General features: G+C 48.2%; 1 protein-coding gene across 3 annotated transcripts in view; it reads left to right on the forward strand.

The window, feature by feature from the left end:
• The window catches only part of CCN4 (cellular communication network factor 4), a 140,026-nt gene that overhangs the window by 90,923 nt on the left and 22,394 nt on the right, over positions 1-26,709 (forward strand). For 2 of the 3 annotated variants that reach the window (XM_068234953.1, XM_068234955.1), the window contains exon 2: positions 16,110-16,389. In XM_068234953.1, coding sequence (XP_068091054.1) covers positions 16,110-16,389 — 280 coding nt within the window. Of the gene's footprint in view, positions 1-15,066; positions 15,135-16,109; positions 16,390-26,709 lie in introns of those variants that run through there. The other variant, XM_068234956.1, reaches the window with a different exon arrangement.

The raw sequence follows: 26,709 nt of genomic DNA on the forward strand, positions 1-26,709 counted from the left end.
GATTGTGCATATTGGGGCTATATCTGATAACGATTGTGCATATTGGGGCCATATCTGATAACGATTGTGCATATTGGGGCCATATCTGATAACGATTGTGCATATTGGGGCCATATCTGATAACGATTGTGCATATTGGGGTCATTGGACGTGTTTTTTGTTAAAATCTGCTCACATTACGTGTATTTTCTTGAGAAAACCTGCACAATTATGTGAATTTTCAGGGAAAAGGGTCACCAAAACTTGGGCCCTCTGTCTTTGCGTTGCACTTTTAAAGGGAACCCGAGGTGAGAATAATATTGAGGCTGCCATATTTATCTCCCTTTAAGCAATACCAGTTGCCTGGCTGCCGTGCTGGTCCTCTGCCTCTTATTCTTTCAACCATAGACCCTGAACAAGCATGCAGCAGGTCAGGGGTTTCTGACAATATTGTCAGAACTGACAAGATTAGCTGCATGGCTTGTTTCTGGTGTAATTCAGTTCACTACTACAGCCAAATAGATCAGCAGGGCTGCCAGGCAACTAGTATTGTTTAAAAGGAAATAAATATGGCAGCCACCATATCACTCTCACCCTGGGTTCACTTTAAATTACAGTTAGCCCCGCCCTCATCCGGTCATGACCACGCCCATTTTTTCGCCGCTTCGCGCGCCGCAGGTTGTGGCCACACCCATTTTTGGCGCGGCGCGCTTCGCGCGCCGCAGGTCGTCAGCTCCCCCGGAAATTGGTCCAGCACCTGCATAGCACCCCCTAAAAAAATTTCCTGGAGCCGCCACTGTCTCCATAACATTTCCAGCTCCAATAGTAATGCCTCAAAACATATAATCCCATAAAAAAAAACCCTGTTCCTGCGTCCCCCTGTCTCCTGAGTCCGGTCCTGACAGTTTCCTGTCTGTGAACCTCTTTGCATTGTGGGAAATAACAAATGTTTCTAACTGTCAAGCAAGCAGTATCTCCCTCTGTGCATAAACTTTGGACAGCGTTAGGGGGGCGGGCATGGCTGTGCGTGCGCAAGGATGGCACCAATAAGCGTTTGAAGGGGGGGGGGGGGGGTGTCACGGACGTGGCCTTGTGCACATTTTTTTAACGTGTGAGCCTTTTTTATACTGTAATTATAATCAACTAGTGAAAAAGCCCGCCCGTTAAAAAATAGGTGCTAGACTACGGGCTGAGCAGCAATGTGAGCACAGATGCGTCCCGCTCGCCCCTCCTCCACCGCTGTCCGAAGTATATGCACACAGGGAGCTGCTTGCTTGGCAGCTGGAAAAAGCTGTTATTTCCCACAATGCAATGAGGTTCTCAGACAGCAAACTGTCAAGTCTGGAAGCAGACACAGACACACAGGGACAGGATGCAGAGACACAGGGGTTTTATTATATAGGACTAGTAGACCCAGCCCGTTTAAAAACGTGCTCTAGGTCTACGGCCGCCGCCGCCAGTGCGCATGCGCGCACACGCAACTAGGACTAGTTGGTCTAAGCCCGTTTAAAAATGGGCTCTAGGTCTCTTCACACCGTCAGTCAGTGCGCGCGCACCCGCCCGGCTCCCTGGCCCGTCCTCCTGGCCCAACGGTTGACTGTACTGAGTACAAAAAACCCACGGACACACAGACAGGGACTGGATGCAGGGCCGGTTTAAGGGGCCCTGTGGCCCTGGGGCAAACTATAGCATTGGGGCCCCCAGCGCAAAGCTTCCCCCCCCTCCCGCTATTCGCTCTCTGCTCCCCGGGGCCCTGCAAGCAGTCATCAATACCTATTAGTCCCGGCGGGTGAGCGGACGGGCAGCGGCTGTACTCTGAGACACGCTGTCTCCCCCCCACTCTATGACGCTGAGCGTCATTTGTAAACACACGCCGCGTCATAGTGTGGGAGGGAGACAGCGTGTCTCAGAGTGCAGCCGCTGCCCATCCGCTCACCCGCCGCTACTTATAGTTAATTATTTTTTTTATTTATTTTTAAATAAACTTGTTTTTTTTTTACATTTTTCCCCGCCCCTCCCTACCTCCCCCCGCCAGCCAATCACTTTAATCGGCTGTCACAGGCTTCAGCCTATGACATCGGATCACCCCTGAGCCAATGGAGAGGACAGCCGTGTCACACGGCTGTCCCCAGTACAGCGCTGCCTTAGATCGCTGCGCTGTACAGGTTTATTAGATGGCGGTTTCACCGTCTAACAGTCTCCCAGCGCCGATCGCTCCGTCATTCATGCATAGATGCGCGCACAATCTCCTAAAATCCCCGCCCCAAGGACCTTTTACCGATCGGCATAAGCCGGTCCTGGGGCTTCCCCCCGCATCCATGCCCATCGGCGTGATGCGGTCGGCCAGAGGTTTTATTTAAAGAGAACCAGAGATGAAGCACCCTCATGTATATTACCTTATAAATCAGTGGGAACATGACAGTAAACACCTAATCTGCTCTTTGTTTCATTGTTCTCTGTTTAATTTGCCTGTTATCACCTCTGATAAGAATCCCGACTGAGCATTCAGTCTGGCTTTGATTATAGCTGAGACTGGGTTCTTTGGTGTCTTTTCAAACCCAAACCTGCCCCCTGCTGGCTCTGCTCAGGAATCATTATAGCTGAGTCATTATAGCAAAGCTAGACTGAATCCTCAGTCCTGGATTCTTATCTCAGCTGCTAACAGACACTTTTAGCAGTGAGGATGAAACAGAGAGCAGGGTAGGTGTTTTCTCTAATGTTCCCACTGATATATATGGTAAAATACATGAGGGTTCTTCGTCTCTGGTTCCCTTTAAGGCCCCGAGTTGCATTGCCCTGTGTGCCTCGCTGACCTCCTGGCCCAACGGCGCTATCATCATCGTTTACTGCCCCCTGACCTGACAGCATGTAAACCGCTGCACTCACCAATAACAGAACAAACTTTTACGAGCCAGTAATTAGAATCAGGTTCAAATAAAAAGTTAGGCAGTGCATGCTTTCTCTGTCTTCTGTGAAAGAAGGGACTGTAAATCTAATGGGCTGTAATGTTCAGAGCCACTAAAAAGAAAAAAAAAAAAAGAGAAGGGGATGGCGCCATCTAGAGTTCTTAATGAAAACTGCTTGTATGTCTATTATAATAACATTGCTGCAACTGGCTACTTCTCTGTACATTGCACGTCACTCAAACAGGGCTGAACCAAATATGGCAAATATTGAACAACTAGTTATCAGATAGCTCTGACATGCAATATATATATATTTAATTTTTGAAACCTCTTCTCCTATAACCTTTAATAGTTTAATACAATTTAATACATTTTTTTCATCCATTTTTTCATTTCTATGTAGTATAAGGGTAAATTAAGTGAATATACTGAAAATATAATTTCGGCAGTTCCCTTATACTACATAGAATTGGTAAGATTGGATGACATTTTTTTTACCATGTATGACCACCATTAGAGTACTTATTCTTAAAAAGACACCGTACTGAATGCACTATCATTGTAGTAAATACTAGAATGCAGTAAATTACTCAAGATACCCATTTTTGCAGTTATTTTCCTGGTTTCAGTATCAGAAACACCTACTATATCTACGTATTGCTGCATATTGTTTGTAGCCCAGTCCTCCCAGTGATCCTTGGCCTAGGCTATTTAACTATGCGGAATTCTCCTCTCAGAGAATTCTGGGAGACCAGGTAGATTTTGTACTGGCTTTGGAACTCTCAGAAGACAAAATTTCCCCAGAGCTGCACCTGCCAGCAGTAAAGATCTCGGCACTTGTTATAAATTACAGAATGTAAACCAGGGAGAGAAAAGAATGGGCAAACAGTGACTAAATAATCTACAAATTAATATTGTAAAATAATAAGCAGTTTTATTCAGTATGTTATTTTCACTACAGGTCCTCTTTAAGTGGTCCTCTTTGATTCTGTTATTAATAATTCCTTGCGCTTCCAATGCTGATTTTGCTTCAAACCACAGCTTTTTTATTACAATTTGTTTTATGCATTAGTCATTTATAATAATGCTCCATTAGGACAGCCACAGCAATTAAGCCTTTGCAGTGTTCTCCCCAGAATTTTTTTTCCAGCTGGGTGGCATGAAATAGTAGCCGGGTGGCATGAAAAAGTAGCCGGGTGGGGCATGGTGAGAGAATGCAGGGCCGAAGATTCTGTGCACAACTCTGCTTACAGAATAGGAGGAGGTGAGCCGATGAGAGCCGGGTGCTCACCAAAACTAGCCGGGTGGAGCACCCGTCTAAAAGAGCCCGGGGAGAACACTGCGTTGGGAAATTTGGGCGCCGGCATGCCGCTAATGTAATGTACCTGCTACTGTATAATGACAATGCTGGCGCATACGGTTAAATGTGAGCACAGTACATCGGTTATGGTTGTGCCAATTAAAATCTCGGCATTGAGGGAAAATTTGGGTACCCTCTGCGCCCATAAAATTGTGGGTGCTTATCCCTCACTGGGCAAGACTGGGGGAGTTCTTAAGGGTTAGGTGTGTGTGTGTGGGGGGGGAGGAGTGCCTTAAGAGTTAGGTGTGTGTGGGGGGGAGGAGTGCCTTAAGAGTTAGGTGTGTGTGTGTGGGGGGGGGGGGGTCTTAAAGAGGAACTTCATCCTAAACAAGCATACTGTCATTAAGTTACATTATTTATGTTAATTAAAATAGATAGGTGATATAATCTCTCAACCCTGTTTAAAAGAACAGGCAAATGTTTGTGATTTCATCAGCCATATTTTTGGTTGAAAGGAGGTGACAGGGAGCATGAGACACAGTTCCAACTCTCCTGTGTGTTGATCACCCCTTCCAGTTGCTAGGCAACGTGAATAACAACATAGGAAATCCCATCATGCTTTGCACAGCATCGGGGGGAAAAAGCCTGGGCAGTTTTCTTTGATGGGTGGAGCTTAGCTAAGAATGCAGCTAAAAATGAAAAACAAAGTTCTGATGTTGTGAAACTGTTAAAGAAACACCAAGCCTTTTCAGTTCTGCTGAGTAGATTTTTAGTCCAGAGGTTTACTTTCAGGGTTAAGAGTGGGGAGGAGGGTCTTAAGGATTAGATGAGGGGGGGGGGCTTAATGGTTAGGAGTGGGGAGGAGGGTCTTAAGAGTTAGGAGTAGGGGGGGGCTTAAGGGTTCGGAGTGTGGGGGAGGGTTTTAAGGGTTAGGTGTGTGTCGGGGGGGGGGGGGGTTAAAAGTTAGGCATGGAGGGGATCTTAAGGGTTAAGTGTGTGTGTTGGGAGTCTTAAGGTTTAGGTAGGTGTGTGTGTGTGTGTGTGGGGGGGGGGGGTCTTAAAGAAAACCTGAACTGAACATTAAAAGTCAAAATAAACATACACAAGTCATACTTGCCTCCTGTGTAGTCTACTCCTCAATCTATTTTTCCTCTCCTGCGTCCTGTTTGTCCACTGTGATCAATGAATTTCTCCGTCCTCCATTTTGAAAATGGCCATTACCACATAACAGCTTCCTGGTCAGCACACTGTTAAACTGTAATATCACCCACTTGAGCCACAGGGAAGCATGGACACATCAGTTCTCCTCTCAGCTGTAACTGACAGCAACTGATATATAACTGAAAGAAACTATATTTCAGTTCTGACAAAATGTTCTCAGAACTGGAAGGGATCATTGTGAGAAGAAAATGGAGAGCTTCTGAGAGGAACTGATGGCAAGGTGACTATGTAATGTTCATTTAAAGTTACCTCATGTGTCTATTTTAAATAATGTTACTCAGTACAGGTTCTCTTTAAGGGATAGGTGTCGGGGTGGTGTATGTTAAGGGTTAGGCGTGCGGAGTGGGGGGGGGGGGGGCACAGTTAGTGTTAGATGTTAGAGAGATTTCTGTGTGAGAATAGGTTAGGACAGTAAAATATCAGTAAAATTACCAGTATTCTACTATAGTGGATAAAAGAATATCGGTAAAATTATTCTACTGCTGTTATTTTGTGCCCATTTCTCCATGTATCACTTTCATAGGTAGGCCATTAGCATGCACTTGGATGTTGCACATTACTGCAACTGCAGACATCGGAGCATGCTGAGTTCTGTGACAGCCTCACTATACAATCCAGCAGAGCTTCGTCCCTTTGCAGTGCTCCTGTCCAGCACCCTATTTACAGCCCTCACCTATTTTATATTTGTTTCCTAGCCTAGAGTCCTGGCAGAGCAGGCCGTCTTCCAGGCTCTTGCTTATGATGCGGCCGCGGTTACGGTCTGTCTGGACTGCCCTGAGCTCCTGGATGGCCCCCGGCTCTTGTGAGTCCGCGTTCCTGTGTCATCCAAGCATTCCGTATGATGTCATAGCTCAGGAATGTACAGACCAGTCTTCCCACCAGAAAAACTTCAGCAAACTTTCTGTAACTTTTCCTTGCATTGCTAGGAGAGGCCTTGCCCTGTGCAGTCAGACCCCGCTATCGGGTTGCATGGTGGAGCTGGTGGTCCTTTTATCCTGCGACACTTCAGAGGCCGTAAGGAAAGAGTAAGAGTGTTTGCCAGACCACTTGGGTTAGAGGAACGGCAGGCCTCGGCTCGCTGATTGACATAATAATCCCGCACGGACGCGGCGTATTAAGTACACGCCGTGCTTCCTCATATTTCCGCCTCGGGCGTTCTGGTTGAAAGAGTTCCTGGCTTAGCGCAGATTTTAACACTTCATTCAGAGATGGGCAGAGAGCCAGCGGCGCATGCCACGGCTGCCAACACAGCGTAACATACCGTATATCAGATCTATTACACGGTAAACAGACCTGATTTTGGATTCAGCACTTGGAGCGTTGGCAATTTTTTGTATATTTACAATTTTCGATAAAAAATGTTTTTCTATCTACAGAATAAATATGTGGGTGTGGTTATTTGACACAGTTTGCAAGAACACATGGGATTTACAGTAAAAAAAAAAAAAAAAAAGTACAGCAGTGTCTGAATGCTTAGAGGCACCTTTCTAACATTTTTAGTAACTACTCGAGTCTTACACAAAGAAGATTTGAAGAAGCATTTCCAAGCAGTGGTGCTCACCGCCAGGTCATGATCACGCTTACGCGTGGATTCACGACCATTTTGACGCATTCCGCCTCGGACACGAAAATCCGTGAATAGATTTTCAACCACGAAAATCTACTTCGGCTTCGCGTGAATGCGGACAGAAATCCGCATTCACGCTCGTGAAACCCGGGGCTGAAGTCGTGGTTTGTGGAAATGCGTCAAACTATGCGGAAGTGACACATTGCAGGCCAATCAGAGTGCCCCAGCCAGGCCCTAGCAACCAATCACAGGAGGGGAGCTATGCCCTCCCCTCCTGAATATAAAGCGGCGGCCATGATGGAAAAGCTCTGTCCTTGCTACTAGACTGTGGTGCTGAGAGGATTATCTCCAGGCCATTGTTGTTTGAGCAAGTGCATTTATTGTGTTAAAAACAAAGCGTTTTTTTTGCTAACACTGCTCTTATACTGTACACAGTTAGCTAGTCAGTGAGTGATTGCTGTAGTTAGTTGTAGTCAGTGTAGTGTAGTGGGAGTGTGGGAGTCTAGTGATTATTTAACTGTGTGTAGTGCTGTGCAGGCAGCTTCAGTGCTGCAGTGTAGTGGGAGTGGGGATTATCTGTGTGTAGAGTGCAGGCAGGCAGGTTAGTGCAGCTGCAGTGTTCACTTGTATATTCCAGTGACAGTTATACACTTGTACTATTTGCAGGCAGCCAGTCACACCGCCGGCGCCGCCACTCTCTGCCAGCGCTGTTCATTCATTCTGTCAGTGACCTTGTGCCGTGCCCAGTGCCCACTGCTCGCTCGCTCGCTGGCATATGAGCATCTCATTACACAGTGTGACATCCTTGTGTGCCCACTGCATCCTTTAGTGACCTAGTTGTATCCTTTAGTGACCTAGTTGTATATCCAGTGTCCACTGCTGTGCCCACTGCATCCTTCAGTGACCTTGTACTGTGGCCACTGCATCCTTCAGTGACCTAGTTGTATATCCAGTGCCCACTGCTGTGCCCACTGCATCTTTCAGTGACCTTGTACTGTGGCCACTGCATCCTTCAGTGACCTTGTGCTGTGCCCACTGCATCCTTCAGTGACCTTGTACTGTGCCCACTGCATCCAGTGATTCATTACTAGCAACATGTCTGGCAGGGTTTCGCGGGGTGAGAGGAAAGGGAGTTCAATTGCCTCAGCCACTTCTGGGACTGCTCCACGTCCAGGGAGAGGACGCCCAGCTGTACGTGGTCGTGATGCAGCAGAAAAGGGGGCAGCAAAGCCTGGGCCGAGTCAGCGGACGCCATTGTCCAAATATTTTAAAGTTTCTGGTCACCGTGTGGTGGTTGAGCAAATGGAACCTGACGTACTCATAGACATCATGACTTCCTCCCAGACCTCTACTGTGAGCACCACTTCAAGCAGTAGCAGCAGCAGCCAACATCCCACGCTTGTTGTGACATCCACCCCAGCACCCACTGGTCAGCAGCCCTCCCAGGATGACAGCGTTCTGTCCCTCAGTCCGGCATCTGGGAACCTGCTGATGCAAGAAGCACAGGACTTACTGGGGACTGATGTGGCAGAGATTGAGATCGGGCCACAATCACAAGCGTTGTTGAGTTCTGGTGATGAAGAAGAGGGGTCTGTGTCTGGGGATGTAGGGACAGAAGAGGAGGCGGGGGAGTCAGAGGAAGAGCTGGATTATGATGATGCTGCTGATGATGACGACGTTGTGGACCCTAACTATGTGCAGCCTGCTGAGTCCGTGGAAGAATGGTCAGAGGCAGAGCAGGATGACGAGTCACCTCGGCCTAGGCAAGGATATCGCCATATGTCAGGCAGGGGCAGGGGCATCGGCAGCAGTGGGCGTGGAGGAAGTAGACAGGACACTGCTTCAGCCGGCACCACCACCATGCAACCCCCGGCAACTACTACCACACATTGCTCCGCTGCACCCTCTGCTAGTGGGGGCCGCAGTAAATTAAAGTCACCAGTGTGGGATTGCTTTGAGGAATGTACTGATGACAAAAGGTATGCGGTGTGCAGGTTATGCAGCAAAAGATTGAGCCGTGGGAAAAGTCTGAGCAAGTACCTCATCCCTCCAGGGCCACCTGAGAAGCCGCCACTGCCGCGAGTATGCGGACTTTAAGAGGAAGCAGGCACTGCTGGCAGGGGTTCCTGAGAGCAGAAGGCCCACCAGCGCAGCAGCATCCTCCCTCCCTCAGGGTCGTGAATCCCCCACAGCAGCAGCAGTAGTAGCACACAAGCGCTCTTCCACCTCGGCTGCTCAGGACACAGACATTGAGGCTGGCAGCCAGTGTTCGTCTCTCTCCTCTGTCTCCCCTGCATCCCAGCGTCGTCAGACCCTGCTGAGCGACACCTTTCAGGGTCTGACCAAGCCTCTGCCTCCAAGCCACAGGCGGATCCGCAAACTAAATGGCTTGCTGGCCCGGGCCATGGCATCACAGCTGCTTCCCTACTCCCTGGTGCAGGAGGGGAGCGCCATGCGGACGCTGCTCCAATTTGGCATCCCCGAGTGGCAAGTCCCCAGTCGCCACTATTTCAGCAGGAGCGCGATCCCAGCACTCCACAAGTTTGCGGTGGAAAACGTGGCCCGTTCCCTGGACTACTCTGTGGGTAAGCGGGTCCACGTGACCATGGACTCGTGGAGTAGCAGATTTGGGACAGGTCGCTACCTGTCCTTTACGGCCCACTGGGTGACACTGATGGAAGGGAGGGAGGACAAGAGCGCATCAGCCCAGCTAGTGGTGCCACCACGCGGGATCAGGGGGGATGCAGAAGGGTCCTGTCACGACACTCCCTCAGCACCCGGAAAGCAAGCCCGCCTCGGCAGCAGCAGCGCCAAGCCTCGGCACTGCCAAGCCCTTTTAAAATTGGTGACCCTGGGGAAGGAGAGGCTTACGGCCACCAACGCCCTGGCCGCCCTCAGGAAGCAGGAGCGGAGGTGGCTGACCCCCAGAGGCCTGGAAGTGGGGTATGTGGCAGCCGATAACGGGGCCAACCTGGTGGCAGCAGTGCAGCAGGGAAACCTCCAGCACATCCCCTGCTTGGCCCACGTGCTCAATCTTGTGGTGCAGCGCTTCTTGCGCACCTACCAGGGGATGAGCGAGCTGCTGCAGGATGCCCGGGCGGTGGTACGCTTTTTCCGCCTGTCAGCCACTGCCTCTGCACTCTTGTCCACCTTACAGCAGCAGTATGGAAGGCCACAACACCGGATGATCATCGACATGCCAGTTCGCTGGAATTCGACTCTGGCCATGTTGGAGCGGCTGTGTCAGCACAGGCTGGCTCTTAGGGCCTACATGCTAGACCCAAGTGTCCCCAGCAACCAGCAAGTCCCCATGATTACTGCCACTCAGTGGACACTGATGCAGCAAGTATGCCTGGTGCTGAGTCCCTTCCTGGAGGCAACCAAGATGGTCAGTGAGGAGCGGGCCTCTGTGTGCCAGTGGGTGCCCTTGGTTTGTCTACTGGAGCAGGCAATGGACAATTTAATTGAGCGTGGGGATGAAGCCCTGAGGCAGTTGGAAGAACAGGAGCAGATGGCAGCACAGTCCAGCTCAGAGGAGGGCTCACAGCAGGTAGTGGAAGAGTTGGAGGTCCCTAACCTGAATGAGGAGGAGGAGGAGGAGCAGAGTGCAGCAGGCGTTGTACGTGGATGGCGGTTTGAGGAGGACAATGACATGGCACAGGAAGAGGACAGGCATGCGTTATGGGACAATGGCGAGGACGAGGAAGATCTTGCTGGCAGGGCCCACTTGTTTCCCATGGCTGTGCACATGTTGCGCTGCCTTCGCAGGGACCCCCGGGTGATCCAGATGCGTTCAAGGGAGGACATCTGGATTACCTTGATGCTTGATCCCCGTCTGAAGGGGAAGCTGGGAGACTTAATGACGCCATCCACCACCGAGCAACGCACAAGGGAGTTGAAGGAGGCCCTTGTGCGCAGACTACTGGAAGCATTCCCCCAGCATTCCACCCCCACTGTAACTGCTCTGCCAAGCCAGCAAGAGGTGCCTGCCATTGCCACTAGCAGCACAACAACAACCACCAGCAGCAGCAGCAGCAACTGGCGCCCCGGAGACCTGAAGAGCCTAAGCAAGAGCCTGTATGCAGTGCAGCAGCCCAGAACAGAGGTGCCCGCCACAGCATCCACCACCAACCAGCACAAGCAACGACTGACCACCATGGTGTCTGACTATATGGGGTCATCCAGCGGGCTCAATGACACCGACAGCCCCGTGGACCCCTTGGAGTACTGGGTCAAGAGACTGGACATCTGGAGCGAGCTTTCCCAGTACGCCCTGGAACTCCTATCCTGCCCTCCTTCCAGTGTCCTCTCAGAGAGATGCTTTAGTGCGGCCGGTGGCGTGGTCACAGAGAAGCGCTCTCGGCTCTCCCACGCCTCTGTGGACAAACTCACCTTCCTGAAAATCAACCAGGCTTGGGTGGAAGGTGAGTTCCTGGCCCCTATTGTCGGACACAGGGGGACATGAAGTGGCTGCTGCATGTGCTGTTGTTAACTATGCCTGCCTTTATAAAGACATTTACTACCTGCCTAGTGCCTACCTTGGTTAATTTTTTGGTGTTATGGTACTACTACCAGTAAGTTGCCATGGTCCTCCTTCTGAGCTGCTGAACTGACCGCCCGCTTTGTCCTCCTGACTCAGTCGCTACTACACTCTGCGTTCACACTGCCCGGGTCGCCGGGTGCATTTAATTTTTTGGCCAGCACTATGACGCTGTGCTACTTCTACTGAACTGACCGCCCGCTTTGTCCTCCTGACTCAGTCGCTACTACACTCTGCGTTCACACTGCCCGGGTCACCGGTTGCATTTAATTTTTTGGCCAGCACTATGACGCTGTGCTACTACTACTGTGCTGCTGCTGCTGAACTGACCGCCCGCTTTGTCCTCCTGACTCAGTCGCTACTACACTCTGCGTTCACACTGCCCGGGTCGCCGGGTGCATTTAATTTTTTGGCCAGCACTATGACGCTGTGCTACTACTACTGTGCTGCTGCTGCTGAACTGACCGCCCGCTTTGTCCTCCTGACTCAGTCGCTACTACACTCTGCGTTCACACTGCCCGGGTCGCCGGGTGCATTTAATTTTTTGGCCAGCACTATGACGCTGTGCTACTACTACTGTGCTGCTGCTGCTGAACTGACCGCCCGCTTTGTCCTCCTGACTCAGTCGCTACTACACTCTGCGTTCACACTGCCCGGGTCGCCGGGTGCATTTAATTTTTTGGCCAGCACTATGACGCTGTGCTACTACTACTGTGCTGCTGCTGCTGAACTGACCGCCCGCTTTGTCCTCCTGACTCAGTCGCTACTACACTCTGCGTTCACACTGCCCGGGTCGCCGGGTGCATTTAATTTTTTGGCCAGCACTATGACGCTGTGCTACTACTACTGTGCTGCTGCTGCTGAACTGACCGCCCGCTTTGTCCTCCTGACTCAGTCGCTACTACACTCTGCGTTCACACTGCCCGGGTCGCCGGGTGCATTTAATTTTTTGGCCAGCACTATGACGCTGTGCTACTACTACTGTGCTGCTGCTGCTGAACTGACCGCCCGCTTTGTCCTCCTGACTCAGTCGCTACTACACTCTGCGTTCACACTGCCCGGGTCACCGGGTGCATTTAATTTTTTGGCCAGCACTATGACGCTGTGCTGCTACTACTACCACCAGTATGTTGCCGTGGTCCTTCTGTGCTGCTGAACTGACCGCCCGCATAGTCCTTCTCCTGACTCAGTCGCTACCACCACTGCACTCTGCGTTCACACTGCCCGTGTCCACTGACAACTCTGCTGCGATGTCATTGCTAATTGCTGCAAAAAAAAAAATTACAAAAACCTCTCTGGAGCCTTTTTGCCGTCAGCCACTCATCCTCCTCCAGCGGTACCTTCGCCGCCAAGTGCCATTGGAACTCGCCTTCACCTCTTTGACTGCTTAACGCGTATATCCCTTTTTGAAACCACTTATTACCAATTAATAGCCCCATTTAAAGTGTTGATTTCACTTTAAAATCCATTTTCTCTAGAAAAAAAATTTGGGGGGGAATTTTTTATGTTGAAGTTATGTTGCCCCTTATCACCTCGATAATCCATGCTATTTGGGGGACTGTAGCATGTATGGGGGCTTTGTTATTACCGTTAAAAGAAAATCCGCCTCCGGGCGTGAATCCGCGCGTGATTACGCCATTCACGGGAAAAAATCCGCGTGGTTGCGTGGATGCGGACGAAAATCCGCATGCGGCGGGGCCGAATGCGGATTTTTTTTTTGCAACCACGCGGATTTCCGAATTCGTGGATGAGGCACATCCGAGCATCCCTGTTTCCAAGTATTCCCTGAGTTTAAAATCCTTTATTTTCACTGCAGAGAGAAGTAGAAGGTTGCTTATCTCCAGGGCCGGATTTGTAGTTTTTACCGCCCAAGGCCCACTATCATCAGCCACCCCCTGACCAAAAGCATCTTTAGCTGCCCCAAGCACAGCAGGGATTAGATTGTAAGCTCTACTGAGGACAGTTAGTGACGTGATTGCAGCGATTAGCAGGTGACAGCAGAACTGTGAAGGCAGAAGTGTCAGAAGGTGGAGAACAGCGTGAAGCGTATCAGAAGGAAGGAAGGCAATGGTGGCATAGGTGATTTGCTTAAACACTTGCTTATACAGTGACAGCCTGAGTCCAACCCCCCCCCCCCCCCCCAATCCCAGAACGAGTTTGCTTATCTCTGATAGTGGGCAGTGCACTTCGAGGGGGGGAAAAATGTAATACCATTTACCATATTTTGATTCTAAATTATGTACAGCACACTGCACACAATTAGCACCCCACTGCCGCCCCTTGCTTTCCTGGTGCCCTAGGCCATGGCCTATGGGGCCTTACCTGAAATCCGGCCATGCTTATCTCTTGTCATCGGCAAAGGCAAGAATCTCCCTTTTCCTGTGTCTTCCCTCCAGAGGACACATTTCTCAGCAGGGCTGGATTTACCATAAGGCACTGAAGGCACATGCCTACAGGCGCCTGATGATGGAAAGGCGGTTCACTCCTCTTCCCAAGTGCCTCCCTCTAGCCTTATTTATACAGAGTGTATATGAGAGGTACCTCACGCAGGTCTTGGTATTCCACTGATTAGAACTCCCTTCAGTCGGGGGCATCTCTAGCTACCTATTACTTGGGGGCACCTCTACCTACTAAACATTGAGGGTACTTCTGGCTACCTAATGCTAAGGGACACATGTGGCTTCCTATGATGGGCAAGGGAAGTAAGAGAGAGTTGACAGCTGGGCCAGCCAGCACTCTTGTGGTGCAGTTCGGTGGGGGTTTGTAGGTTTATGGAGGGAGGAGTCTAGGGTGCCCAGGACATCCGTGCCTATAGGCTCCTGTGATGTAAATCCAGGCCTGTTCCTCAGAGAGCTTCAGCTGACAATGATTACATTTGCCAGAGATAAGAAAGCTTCTACTGCTCTTCGAAATTTTATTTTCAGGAGTATAATCCAAATTTAAAATTAGCATCACATTCGCTTTAATGGATAGAACTCACAGAGTCATAGTCTAATGCCCTACCATATTGTTATTATTATTATTATATTATTATTATTATAATTATGTTATATACCGTTTCCCAAAAAATAAGACCTACCCTAAAAATAAGCCCTAGCATTATTTTGAGAATCCGACACATCCGTCGAACTTACAGCCTGTTTAGCGGAAAGGGCTGAACGGATCTGTTCCAATGTGAACTAATCCAATTAACGTAGGATCCATTCACATCTGTTGGGATCAAGTCCATTGCATTCTGTTAAATGGAATGTTTTTATGGCAGGGCTGGATTACCGACCAGGAAAAAGAAGCAGTAGCTTGGGGCCTCATTCTGAGGCTAAGCGGGCCCATCAGCCCTGACAAGCCTTGAATTTGCAAGCAAGCGGTGCAAGTTGCCATGGTGATGGTGCCGCTTGCCAGCGCCGCTCTCTCCAGCCCAGCCTGTGCAGTCAGGCAGAGACTAAGGTCAGCAGTGTCAGCAGTGACACACGCTGACTGCACAGGCTGGGCTGGAGAGAGCAGGGCTGGCATGTGGCACCATCACCATGGCAACAGGTGCCGCTTGCTCGCTTGTCAGGGCTGGATTAGGTGCTGCTGTAGAGTCAGCAGAGAGCAGTGGCTCCAGGGAGCGGCTGAGAGAAGGTGAGATGCGGCCTCTCTCGTGACTATGTTGGAACTCCGGGGGGAGGGGGGGAAAGGGTGGCTCCCGGGTTGCCTGCATGCGGCCGCAGGGGGGCAACTGTAATGGCCCATACTCATGAGGGACAAAAGTGGCCTGTCGCCAGCACACGTGAGCGTGTGTGCGACAGGCCAGCAACAGCTCGTCGCCAGGTCCCTCCGCATACACACGGCAGAGGGGCCTGGCAACTGATGCGGCGGAAGCTGTCGCTGTTGCGCCTCCTCCCGCCGGAAGCCCAATGGATTACAATCTTGTTGCTGTCGCTAGTCCGCGTACTCACGCGGACTAGCGACAGTTGCGGCGGCGACTGTCGCCAGGCGATTGAGCGGTTCAATCGCCCGGCGACATCAGCGACGAGCGACAGTCGGGGAGCGCGCCCGGGCAATGCCGCATACTCACGGGCGACCTGTCGCTGCAACACGCGTGCGCCGCGTGTTGCGGCAACATTTGTAGCCCGTGAGTATGGGCCATTATCTGCTTAGGGCACCATTTGGCCTTTAATCCGGCTCTGTTTTATGGCCAGTGTGAAAATATTCAGTCTCATTTCATTCAAACAATATAGCTGCCAATATAATTGTTTAAAGTGCAAACTTGTCATTTCAGATAAGCATCCCCACCATACATTTGCCCTTTGCTCAAACTGCACTCACCAACTTGTATGATCATACAAAATGATCATATGCGCTTGTGTTGAAAGCCCTGCCCGTCTGGTCTGATATGGGCTCCATTGTAATATCACTCTGTCAACCACAGAAAATCCCAGCATGTAAAATATAAGCAAACTCACAACAGTGTGATAACCTGTCTAATTTGTCCTGAAAAAATCTATAGATCATTTAGGTGTGATAAGTAGTAATACATTTATTGGTGAATGAATGGCAACAGGGTTGATGTGTGAAAATTGCTCTGTGGTTAAACATTTTCTATTCTCTTTACAGGTCGTTCCACAAAACAGCACCACAATGCCGCCAGCTACGTCCCCTGTCACAGAAGAGTATGTTCGGGTCCAGTACTGTAAGTGGCCCTGCGAATGCCCCCCTGTTCCCCCTGTCTGTGCCCCGGGGGTCAGTCTGGTTACAGATGGGTGCGACTGCTGCAAAACCTGCGCCAAGCAGCGTGGAGAGAACTGCACGGAGGCGGACACATGTGACCCACACAAAGGACTGTACTGCGACTACAGCAGGGACATGCCTAGGTACGAAGTAGGTGTCTGCGGACGTAAGTATCCTGTATACTTCACGGATTTATTCTACTGCTGCTTGAATCATTTCTTATATGTTAGAAAAGGGACAGTCCACCCAACACTGTAACGTGATAAGTTCTGCCAACAGCTTCTGATATCTCTACTACATCTCAAAATGAGATAGTTATACAGCATAGTCACGGTTACTAACCAGCAGTGTCAACCAAGGTCGGATTTATACTTTTCTGCCCCTAGGCCAAGTATAATTGGGCTTTCCTACCATGTAAATCAGTCCCCTCCCATTCCATGTGTAGCCCCCTCTTCCATGAATAACAGCCATGTACAGTATCCCTTTTCTTTCATGAACAGCTCCCTAGGGCATCAGCTTCCCTTTTTCATGTCTTGTTCAGTGCTGGGCCGAAATTACGCATTAGCGTAATTACGCATCGTAATTCACTACAAATGCACCGTAAGCGTTACGTGTAAGGTTACGGTATTACACGTAAATAATTACGCGTAGACCGTAGGTTACGTTATTACGCGTAACAAATTACGCGTAAGACAGTAAACTCCTATTGAAATTACACAGTCTGCCGTAATCGCGTAATATTACGCTCCCGTATAAAAAAAGCCGCCGACTTTAAGGGTTAATAACAAAGCCCCCTTAAATGCTAAGAGCCTCAAATTTGGAGAATATATTAAGGAGATCAGAAGGAATAAGAGGAAAAAAATTTTTTCAAAAAGACCTTATAGTTTTTGAGAAAATCGATGTTAAAGTTTCAAAGGAAAAATATATACATTTAAAAACCCGCCGACTTTAACGGTTAATAGCAAAGCCTGCTTAAAATTTAGGAACACCAAATTCCCAGGGTATATTAACCCTCCTGGCGGTATAAAAAAATACGCCAGGAGGCAGCGCGGCAGTTTTTTTTTTATTTTTTTTTTCTATATCATGTAGCGAGCCCAGGGCTCGCTACATGATAGCCGCTGCTCAGCGGCATCCCCCCGCCCTCTTCGATCGCCTTCGGCGATCTCCGATCAGGAAATCCCGTTCAAAGAACGGGATTTCCTGGAGGGCTTCCCCCGTCGCCATGGCGACGGGCAGGATGACGTCACTGACGTCGGATCGTCATTGGGAGTCCCGGGCCACCCCTCGGCGCTGCCTGGCACTGATTGGCCAGGCAGCGCACGGGGTCTGGGGGGGGGGGGGGGGCGCGCGCCGCACCGTATAGCGGCGATCGGGCGCGCGGCGGCGATCGGGGTGCTGGCGCAGCTAGCAAAGTGCTAGCTGCGTCCAGCAAAAAAAAAATTAAACAAATCGGCCCAGCAGGGCCTGAGCGGCACCCTCCGGCGGCTTACCCCGAACTACGTTCGGGGTTACCGCCAAGAAGGTTAAGGGGATCAGTGGGAATAGGAGGAAATTTTTAAGCCCCCTTAAATGCTAAGAGCCTCAAATTTGGAGAATATATTAAGGAGATCAGAAGGAATAAGAGGAAAATTTTTTTTTTTCAAAAAGACCTTATAGTTTTTGAGAAAATCGATGTTAAAGTTTCAAAGGAAAAATATATACATTTAAAAACCCGCCGACTTTAACGGTTAATAGCAAAGCCTGCTTAAAATTTAGGAACACCAAATTCCCAGGGTATATTAAGGGGATCAGTGGGAATAAGAGGACATTTTTTTTTTCAAAAAGACCTTATAGTTTTTGAGAAAATCGCTTTTTAAGTTTCAAGGGCAAAAATGTCTTTTAAATGCGGAAAATGTCAGTTTTTTTTGCACAGATAACAATAGTGTTTTATTTTCATAGATTCCCCCAAGTGGGAAGCGTTTTACTTACTTCGTTCTGAGTGTGGGAAATATAAAAAAAAAACACGTGGGGTCCCCCCTCCCAGACCTCTTTATCCCCTTGTCCCCCATGCAGGCTGGGATAGCCAGAATGCAGAGCACCGGCCGCGTGGGGCTCCGCACCCTTCAAATCAGAAGGAACCCCATTGGTCTGCTAAGGACCAATGGGGCTCCTTGGAGCCCAAATACAAAGATGCTTAGAGAGCTCTGAGCTATATAGCTCAGAGCTCTGTGGTCCGTGCAGGACGCTAAGTCCCGCCGGCTCTCGCTGCCCTCCCCGCCTCTCCCACATGTCACCTATATACATGCTGGCACCCATGGGTGCCAGCATGTATATGGGTGACAGGTGTGGGCGGAGTGGACGGCGGGAGCCGGCGGGGACTTAGCGTAAGTGTATGCGGCGGCCGGCGGGTGAGCGGCGAGAGACGTCGGGTGCGGTGGAGTTACAAAGTAACAAAGTTGTTACATTGTAACAACTTTGTTACATTGTAACTGATTAGCCAATTTCCGAGGATATTGCGTGGGAACTGGCTTTTAAAGGGACAGGTAAGTATTAATGGTTAATTAAGAATATTAAAGGACTTTTTTCGTGGTTATGTTTTTTGTTCAATTAAAATACTTTTTCTAAGTGTTTGTGTGTTTATTTACTTGTACCCCTTACACATTTCCTTTAAGAGTTAAAAGTACCCATATACTCATTTCTCCTGGGAGGGGGGGTGGGCATTTGGGGGACCCCTTTTTAAAGGGGACTCCCAGATGCCACCATGAACCCCCCCCCCCCCAGGAAATCGCGGCCTCCACCTCCACCGCCCATCGGAGGTGGAGAAGAGCCCCTTGTCCTTGGTTTGGACAAGGGCTCGGAGGGGGAGGGGAAAGCTTGGCTGCCGGTGCTCCGCATTCTGGCTATCCCAGCCTGCATGGGGGACAAGGGGTTAAAGAGGTCTGGGATGGGGGACCCCACGTCGTTTTTTTTTTATATTTCCCACACTCAGAACGAAGTAAGTAAAACTCTTCCCACTTGGTGGAATCTATGAAAATAATACACTATTGTTACCTGTGCAAAAAAAACTGATTTTCCGCATTTAAAAGACATTTTTGCCCTTGAAACTTAAAAATCGATTTTCTCAAAAACGATAAGGTCCTTTTGAAAAAAAAAAATTTCCTCTCATTCGCACTGATCCCCTTAATATACCCTGGGAATTTGGTGTTCCTAAATTTTAAGCAGGCTTTGCTATTAACCGTTAAAGTCGGCGGGTTTTTAAATGTATATATTTTTCCTTTGAAACTTTAACATCGATTTTCTCAAAAACTATAAGGTCTTTTTGAAAAAAAAATTTTCCTCTTATTCCTTCTGATCTCCTTAATATATACTCCAAATTTGAGGCTCTAAGCAATTAAGGGGGCTTTGCTATTAACCCTTAAAGTCGGCGGCTACCTAACATTGATCCATGCGTCAACTTTTCCGCTTGGGAGCATGGCCTTACGCATTAATTGCTAGTAGGAAATTACACGTAAGGCAATAACGTAACAACCTGCATTACGGTATTCTTACGCGTAATTGCGTAAGGGCTATGCGTAATTACAGACATGAACCGTAAATAAATGTCTACGCCGTAAGTGTAATTCCATAATGCGTAATAGCGTAAAATTACGCGTAATGATCCGTAAGCGTAGTTTTTTCCATTACGCCCAGCACTGGTCTTGTTCCCTATTTTCAGCCTCCTCTTTCATACTGTTTGTAGTAACCCCTATTTCATGTCCAGGTGCCTCCCTGGTTTGCAGCCACCAAAGGCCCTGGCCTATGTGGCCTTTTCAGAAATCCGGCACTGGCCTCAACCAATCAGCACAAATCTTCAGCAGTACTCACAGTGGTGAAGGCCAACTTCTAGGCTTTTTGTGGGCTCTGCTGTGTTGAAAGACTTGCTTCCACAGCTCCCCCAAGGGTTACCCCTTCCAGTCCTTTTTCAGGTCAGCCACATTCTCTGCAGCACCTATTTTTTTGCAGAATGCAGGGAGGACATGAGTGATCCTGAAAAAGGATTAGAACCATCACTCCAGAGGCCCTTTGCAGTGCACCCGACCCATGGCAGGGCGCAGCATAAGTTGCGGGCCAGCGTCAGCTCACACACTGTAGCTTCGCAACCCTGCACGAGTGCGGCTCTCGTTGCTCCTGGGTTAGAGTGTCGTTGCTCTTCTGACTAGAGTGTCGTTGCTCTTCTGACTAGAGTGTAAGACTATGTCCGCGTCACTTTGATCCAAACAGGGGGACGCTGTGGTGGAACTGATCCAGCAGCAGTCGGATAATCGAGACTGCTGTATAGGGGCTTCTAGCTCCTCCCACTCACACCCATCATTACTAGGCAAAAGTCGTCTTGTGTTTTTATGTAAATGTTACAGCCAGAACCTGAAGTCTGACCACTTCGAGTTCTGGCCGGTCAAAATGCAAAGTGGTCGCGTTACTGAAGCCAAAGTCAGAAACAGAACATTCCGGATGCTCCGGCTCCTCCCCTCTGCCTTCCTCCCCTCAGCCGCGGGTCCAGTATGCCTAGCCACCCTCTATCTCCCCTGGCACACCCGAGTTTGTCACCACAGGGAGGCACCGCAGGGAGCAGGAAGCGGGAACGCTGCAGACATTGCTTCTGCCAGCACCCACTCTGTATTGCCCACATATCGGAACGAAAGCGGTGGCACGAACCCCCTGCTTCTTGCAGTACTTCCCCGCGGTTACGAACGGAAACTTGTCGTAGTGGGGATGTGAGCGAGGGGAAAGATACAGTGTGGGTAGGGATACCCAGCTCTAGTGCCCAATGCCAGTGGTGAGAGGAGGCAGCGGGGGAGGAGCCGGAGCCCTGGACTCTAATTGCCTCTCGCTATTGGCCGACTGCTGAGAGGAGGAAGGCAGGGGGGAGGAGCCGGACCGGCCGGAATGTTCTGTTTCTGACATTGGCCGTAGTAACACGGCCACTTCGCATTTTGACTGGCCAGAACCCGAAGTGGCCAGACTTCGGGTTCTGGCCGTAACATATATAGTTGGTTTGGCCTTTCTACTTTGGAAGGGATGAAGCCTCATGTGTTTTATATCTCATTTTGGGCAAAGGATGTTGGAATTGAAGGTTAAACCAAAACATTTCCCACCAGCCAGAAATAATTTAACCTTACAGGACACTTGAGCTGAGAGGGGTATGATTGCTGCCATATTTATTTTCTGTTAAATAATGAACGTTGCCTGATTGTCCTGCTGATACTCTGCCTCAAATACTTTTAGTCATACCCCTAAACAAGCATATGCAGATCAGATATTTGACTGACGTCTGACTAGATCTGACACATGTGTGTTTCAGGTGTGTGATTCAGACACTACTGATGCTAGAAATTTTAGCAGGATGCCAGGCAACTAGTATTGTTTAAAAGTAAATAAATGTGTCAGTCTCCATATTCCCCTCACTTCAAGTGCCCTTAAAGAAAACCAGAGACGAAGCACCCTCATGTATTTTATTACATTTATCAGTGGGAACATGACAGTAAACACCTACCCTGCTTTTAGTTTCATTCTCATCTGCTTAATTAGTCTATTAGCAGCTGTGATAAGAATCCCCGACTGGCTCAGTCTAGGTTTGACCTAGAATCATTATAGCTGAGTCACTCTTCTGTGGAGTCTTTTCAAGCCCAAGCCTGCCCCCTCCTGGCTCAGCTTTGCTGCTTTGCATACTGAGAGCTCTGATGACATGGGAGGGGCTGCTTCTGCTGAGAGAGAAGCTCTGAAACAGACAAGTGTGGCTGCAATATGATCTGTGTGCTCTGTGTGCACTCTGCATAGATACTAATGACTGCAGTTTCATTCCTATGAGAGACACTTCCTACAGGCAGCTGCACATCATACCAAAATGAAAGCACACAGATGAAAGGCAGCAGCCTTTCTCATATAGCCTAGATAGCAGCCTAGTCTCATATAGCCCAGACAGCACATCCAGAACAACGCATAACCCGGAAGCAGAAGGGATATGAGCTGGCGGCCATATTTGATTTTTCCTGGAGCAATAATGGATAAAAAACACTAAAAAAAGGCACACCAGAGCGCGAAATTATCAGGTAGAGCATTTATTCTTTACAAGCTATCGACTGATAGGTTTATTTTGTGTGAAACGTTCATCTCTGGTTCCCTTTAAAAAAAAAACATATTAAACCCAATGCTGAGAAAGTCTGATTAGTGAAAAAAGTCTCATGTTGATTATTGTTAAGTGTATGTATTTCCTTTAGAAGTGAACTTTTCCAACTTGAAATCTCTTGTGGAGCTGTGTTTGCCTGCAGCCTGGCACCTATCCATACTAGCTTCAGACCTCTCCATCCTATTGCTTCCTGTTAGGAGGGTTGAGATCTTACAATTGCTTATTACCTACTTCCTGTCAAATTGAATATAAACTGAACTTATGTCAAAGGTCTATGTACACTGGCTCTTAAGGTGGCCACTTATTGTCTAATTTCTAGTGAAAAATTGTTCGAGCAATCAGAAATTCTGATCGGAAGAAAAATCGTTCACTGCACCATCAACGAACCAATCGTTGCTTCCTATCTATCACAACCAACAAGAAAATCCAAATTTTGCTTTGACCAAAATCCAATCCGACGATTATTTTTATAATCGTTTGTCATCAATTGTGCCCATCAATGGAGATTATTTACAACCAATCCAATGTGAATTTCTGATCGCTTGAACCATTTTCCGTTAGAAATTGGACCATTAGTTGCCACCCTTAGGTGGACTGACCCTTAACCTCCCTGGCGGTAACCCCAACCTACACTCGGGGTAGCCGCCGCAGAGGATTACATGGCCCCGGGAAAAATTGTTTGAATAAAACTTGTTGTAAACCGTGTAGCTAGCACTAGGCTAGCTACCTGTGTCCCCAAGTCCCTCCGCTCTGCTCCAATCCCTCCGATCGCCGCCGTTATACATACCACCCCCCGGATCCAGCAATAGCGCAGCCTCTCCAATCACCTCCAGGCTTCGCTATGGGGAGGATCGGGACTGCGCATGACGACATGATGTCGATGACGTCATGTCCGATCGTCGCCATAGCGACAACTGAAGCACATTGGGGAGGCTGCGGCTTTCGCGGGATTGCGGCTAGGTAAATATAATCACCGGTGATCGGGGGGAGCAGATAGGTGCGGGGGGACTTGGGGGACACAGGTAGCTAGCCTAGTGCTAGCTACAAGTATTGCAACAAGTTTCATTCCAAAAATTTGTCTTGTGGACGCAGCCACCGAAACTGTGTCTCGCCAGGGAGGTTAACCACTTGCCAACCATAGTTTTTTTTTCCCTTTAAAAACCATAGCAATTTTCACATCACGCTCTTCCCATTTATTTGCCAGTAAGTTAATTGCTAATAACTTAATTGCTACTTATCACACTGAAATGATCTATACATCATTTTATTTTTTCACCACAAATTAAAGGGGCACTACAGCGAAAATCTGTAAAATTTAAAATATGTGCAAACATATACAAAATAAGAAGTACATTTTTTGCAGAGTAAAATGAGCCGTAAATTACTTTTTTCCTATGTTGCTGTCTCTTACAGTAGGTAGAAGAAATCTGACAGGAGTGACAGGTTTTGGACTAGTCCATTTCTTTATAGGGGATTCTCGGGGATATATTTATTTTCAAAAGCACTTAGTGAATGGCAGTTGCTCTGTCCAACTGCCAAAAAACTGTGTAGAGAGCAGGGAAGCCAGCCAGCATCTTTGTATAAATCCCTTTTAGGGAATATCTTTATAAAGAATAAAGGCCTTGCTGAGAATCCTATATAATGAGATGGACTAGTCCAAAACCTGTCACTTCTGTCAGATTTCTACTACCTATTATTATTATTATTATTTATTGTATTTATAAAGCGCCAACATATTACGCAGCACTTACCTACTGTAAGTGACAGCAACATAGGAGAAAAGTAATTTATGGCTCATTTTACTCTAGAAAAACGTACTTCTTATTTGTATATGTTTTTTTTTTGCTAAGAATTATTTTATTTTATATGCATTTTTAATGGAATAAGAAGAAAAAAAAATCTTTACTTACCAGCCTGTGGAGCAGGTCAGACAGCAAGCTGTGAGTCTGTGTGCATGACTTTTCTGTCCAGTGCATCCCCTTTAGATGTGCTGCAGCCACCAGGGGGAGCTCTTCTGTATAAGTGCATAAAGATATTCACATCTAATGGGATGCAGAAAAGCTTATAAAATGTCTCCTTCTCCTGCTCTGCATTCTCAAGTCCCGCCTTGCAGGGTATCAGACCAAATCAGGTGAGAAGCAGGGCTGTGTGACTCTCCCAATTGGCTGCCTGGTTCTCTCTATTCACTGTCTGCTACATCTGTGAATATATCACCACATGGAGAGTGTGAGCTATCAGCTGGTCAGGGCTGGGGAAATACTGAACAGTTTTGCTTGATTTACTGAATGCTTTAAAGGGAACAAGAGACGAAGCACACTCATGTATTTTACCATGTATATCAGTGGGAACATTAGAGAAAACACCTACCCTGCTTTCTGTTTCATTCTGCACTGCACAGCTTGCTTCTAATCAGCCCTGATAAAATCCCCGACTGAGCATTCAGTCTGGCTTTGCTCAGGAATCTTTATAGCTGAGTCTGTCTTCTGTGCTGTCTTTTCAAGCCCAAGCCTGCCCCCTTGTGGCTCTGCTCAGGAATCATTATACCTGAGTCATTATAGCAAAGCCAGACTGAATGCTCAGTCGGGGATTTTATCTGGGCTGATCAGGAGCAATCTGAACAGTAAATAATGAAGCAGAGAGCAGGGTAGGTGTTTTCTATAATGTTCCCGCTGATATATATGGTAAAATACATGAGGATGCTTCGGCTCTGGTTCTCTTTAATCTTTGTGAATTGCAATTTCTTATTTTTTCTTTATGTATTTACCGCACAGTAATTTGCCTCACTAATCAGTCATTTTACTTTTCAATGCCGTAATATGTTTAGTGAATTGGCATTTGGCAAGGTGAAGGTGATCAGTAATATCAGCTGTTTTCTCCATTACCAAAAACGCTAAGGGCTCTTTCACATCAGAGCTTGCGTTGGAGAACGCTCAAAGCATACGTTTTGTTGTATGCCTTTTACTGCGTTTTGATATGCGTTGCACTGCAGTGAGTGTGCATTTTTAATCCGTTTTCAATGCGTTACTGCACATAGAAAAACGCAGGTAATTTTTTTTTCTTTTAAGTTGTCAACTTTCTACATTGTTCCTCTGTTGCATTCTGGGACTGATTGCCTGCGTTAACGGATTAAAAACGCGCATAGTGTGCGTTTTACATTGACTAACATTGTAACGCATAAAGCTAGCGTTGGCCGAAAAACTGCGCCTGGGTGCAGTGTAACGCAACGCACAAAAACGCAGCGTTATATGTGAAAGCTAAAATGAAAGTCTATGAACTTTCATTTCACCTTGGGTAACGCAAACTTTACCCTTTGCGTTGAAACGCAGAAAATCTGCCCTAATGTGAAAGAGCCCTAACGCTTAGTGAATTGAGGCCATTGTAGGAAAAAAACAGCTGTTTCCATCTGCGAAGCAAGCGGTAACTCCCTGTGACTTCTAGCCTATCACATTGCAGTAGGTGTGTTTATAGATTACGGCAGTTGGTGCTGTCTGTTTCTTTTTGTCTGGCAGCAGTAAAAATGATGACCTGCAGGCTCACAGTGGATACAACAACGAATTACACAGCAAATATCAATCATTTCTTGATCTATCTTTAATTGTTTAACTTCTCACTTTGTAATGTTTTGATTTATCCCTCATCCCCCCCCCCCACACACACACACACAGGGCCCGTTTCCACTATCGTGAATATGCATGCGTTGCCCGCATGCAGATTCGCACAGCCAATACAAGTGGATGGGCCTGTTTCCACTTGTCAGTTTTCCTGAGCGCTTTTATGTGCAGGATTTTTCTGCACGGCAGAGCCCTCAGAATTCGCCTGCGTGTGGAATGCATGCGAATCGCCGATAATGTATTTAATAGGGAAATCGCCTGCAGCTTTGGTATGCGAATTTGCATGCAAATTTGCATGGAAATCAATGGAAAAGCACACCGGCACTGCCATGGTTAAATTCGCATACAACGTCATCCATGCGAATTTTCATGCGAATTCGCACTAAAATTCGCATACAACTGCATGCGAAATTCGCATCCGCATGCAAATTTTTACCGCGATGATACGCACCGCACAAGTGGAAACGGGCCTACATACACACACACACACACACACACACACACACCACTCACACACCACACACACACACACACACCACACACACCACACACACACACACCACACACACACACCACACACACACCACACACACACCACACACACACACACACACACACACTCTCTCTCTCACTCTCACTCTCTCACACACACACACACACACACTCTCACTCTCACACACACACACACACACACACACACACACACACACACACACACACACACCACACACAC

Source organism: Hyperolius riggenbachi, chromosome 5 (assembly GCF_040937935.1).
Source record: "Hyperolius riggenbachi isolate aHypRig1 chromosome 5, aHypRig1.pri, whole genome shotgun sequence".
Classification (NCBI taxonomy): Eukaryota; Metazoa; Chordata; class Amphibia; order Anura; family Hyperoliidae; genus Hyperolius; species Hyperolius riggenbachi.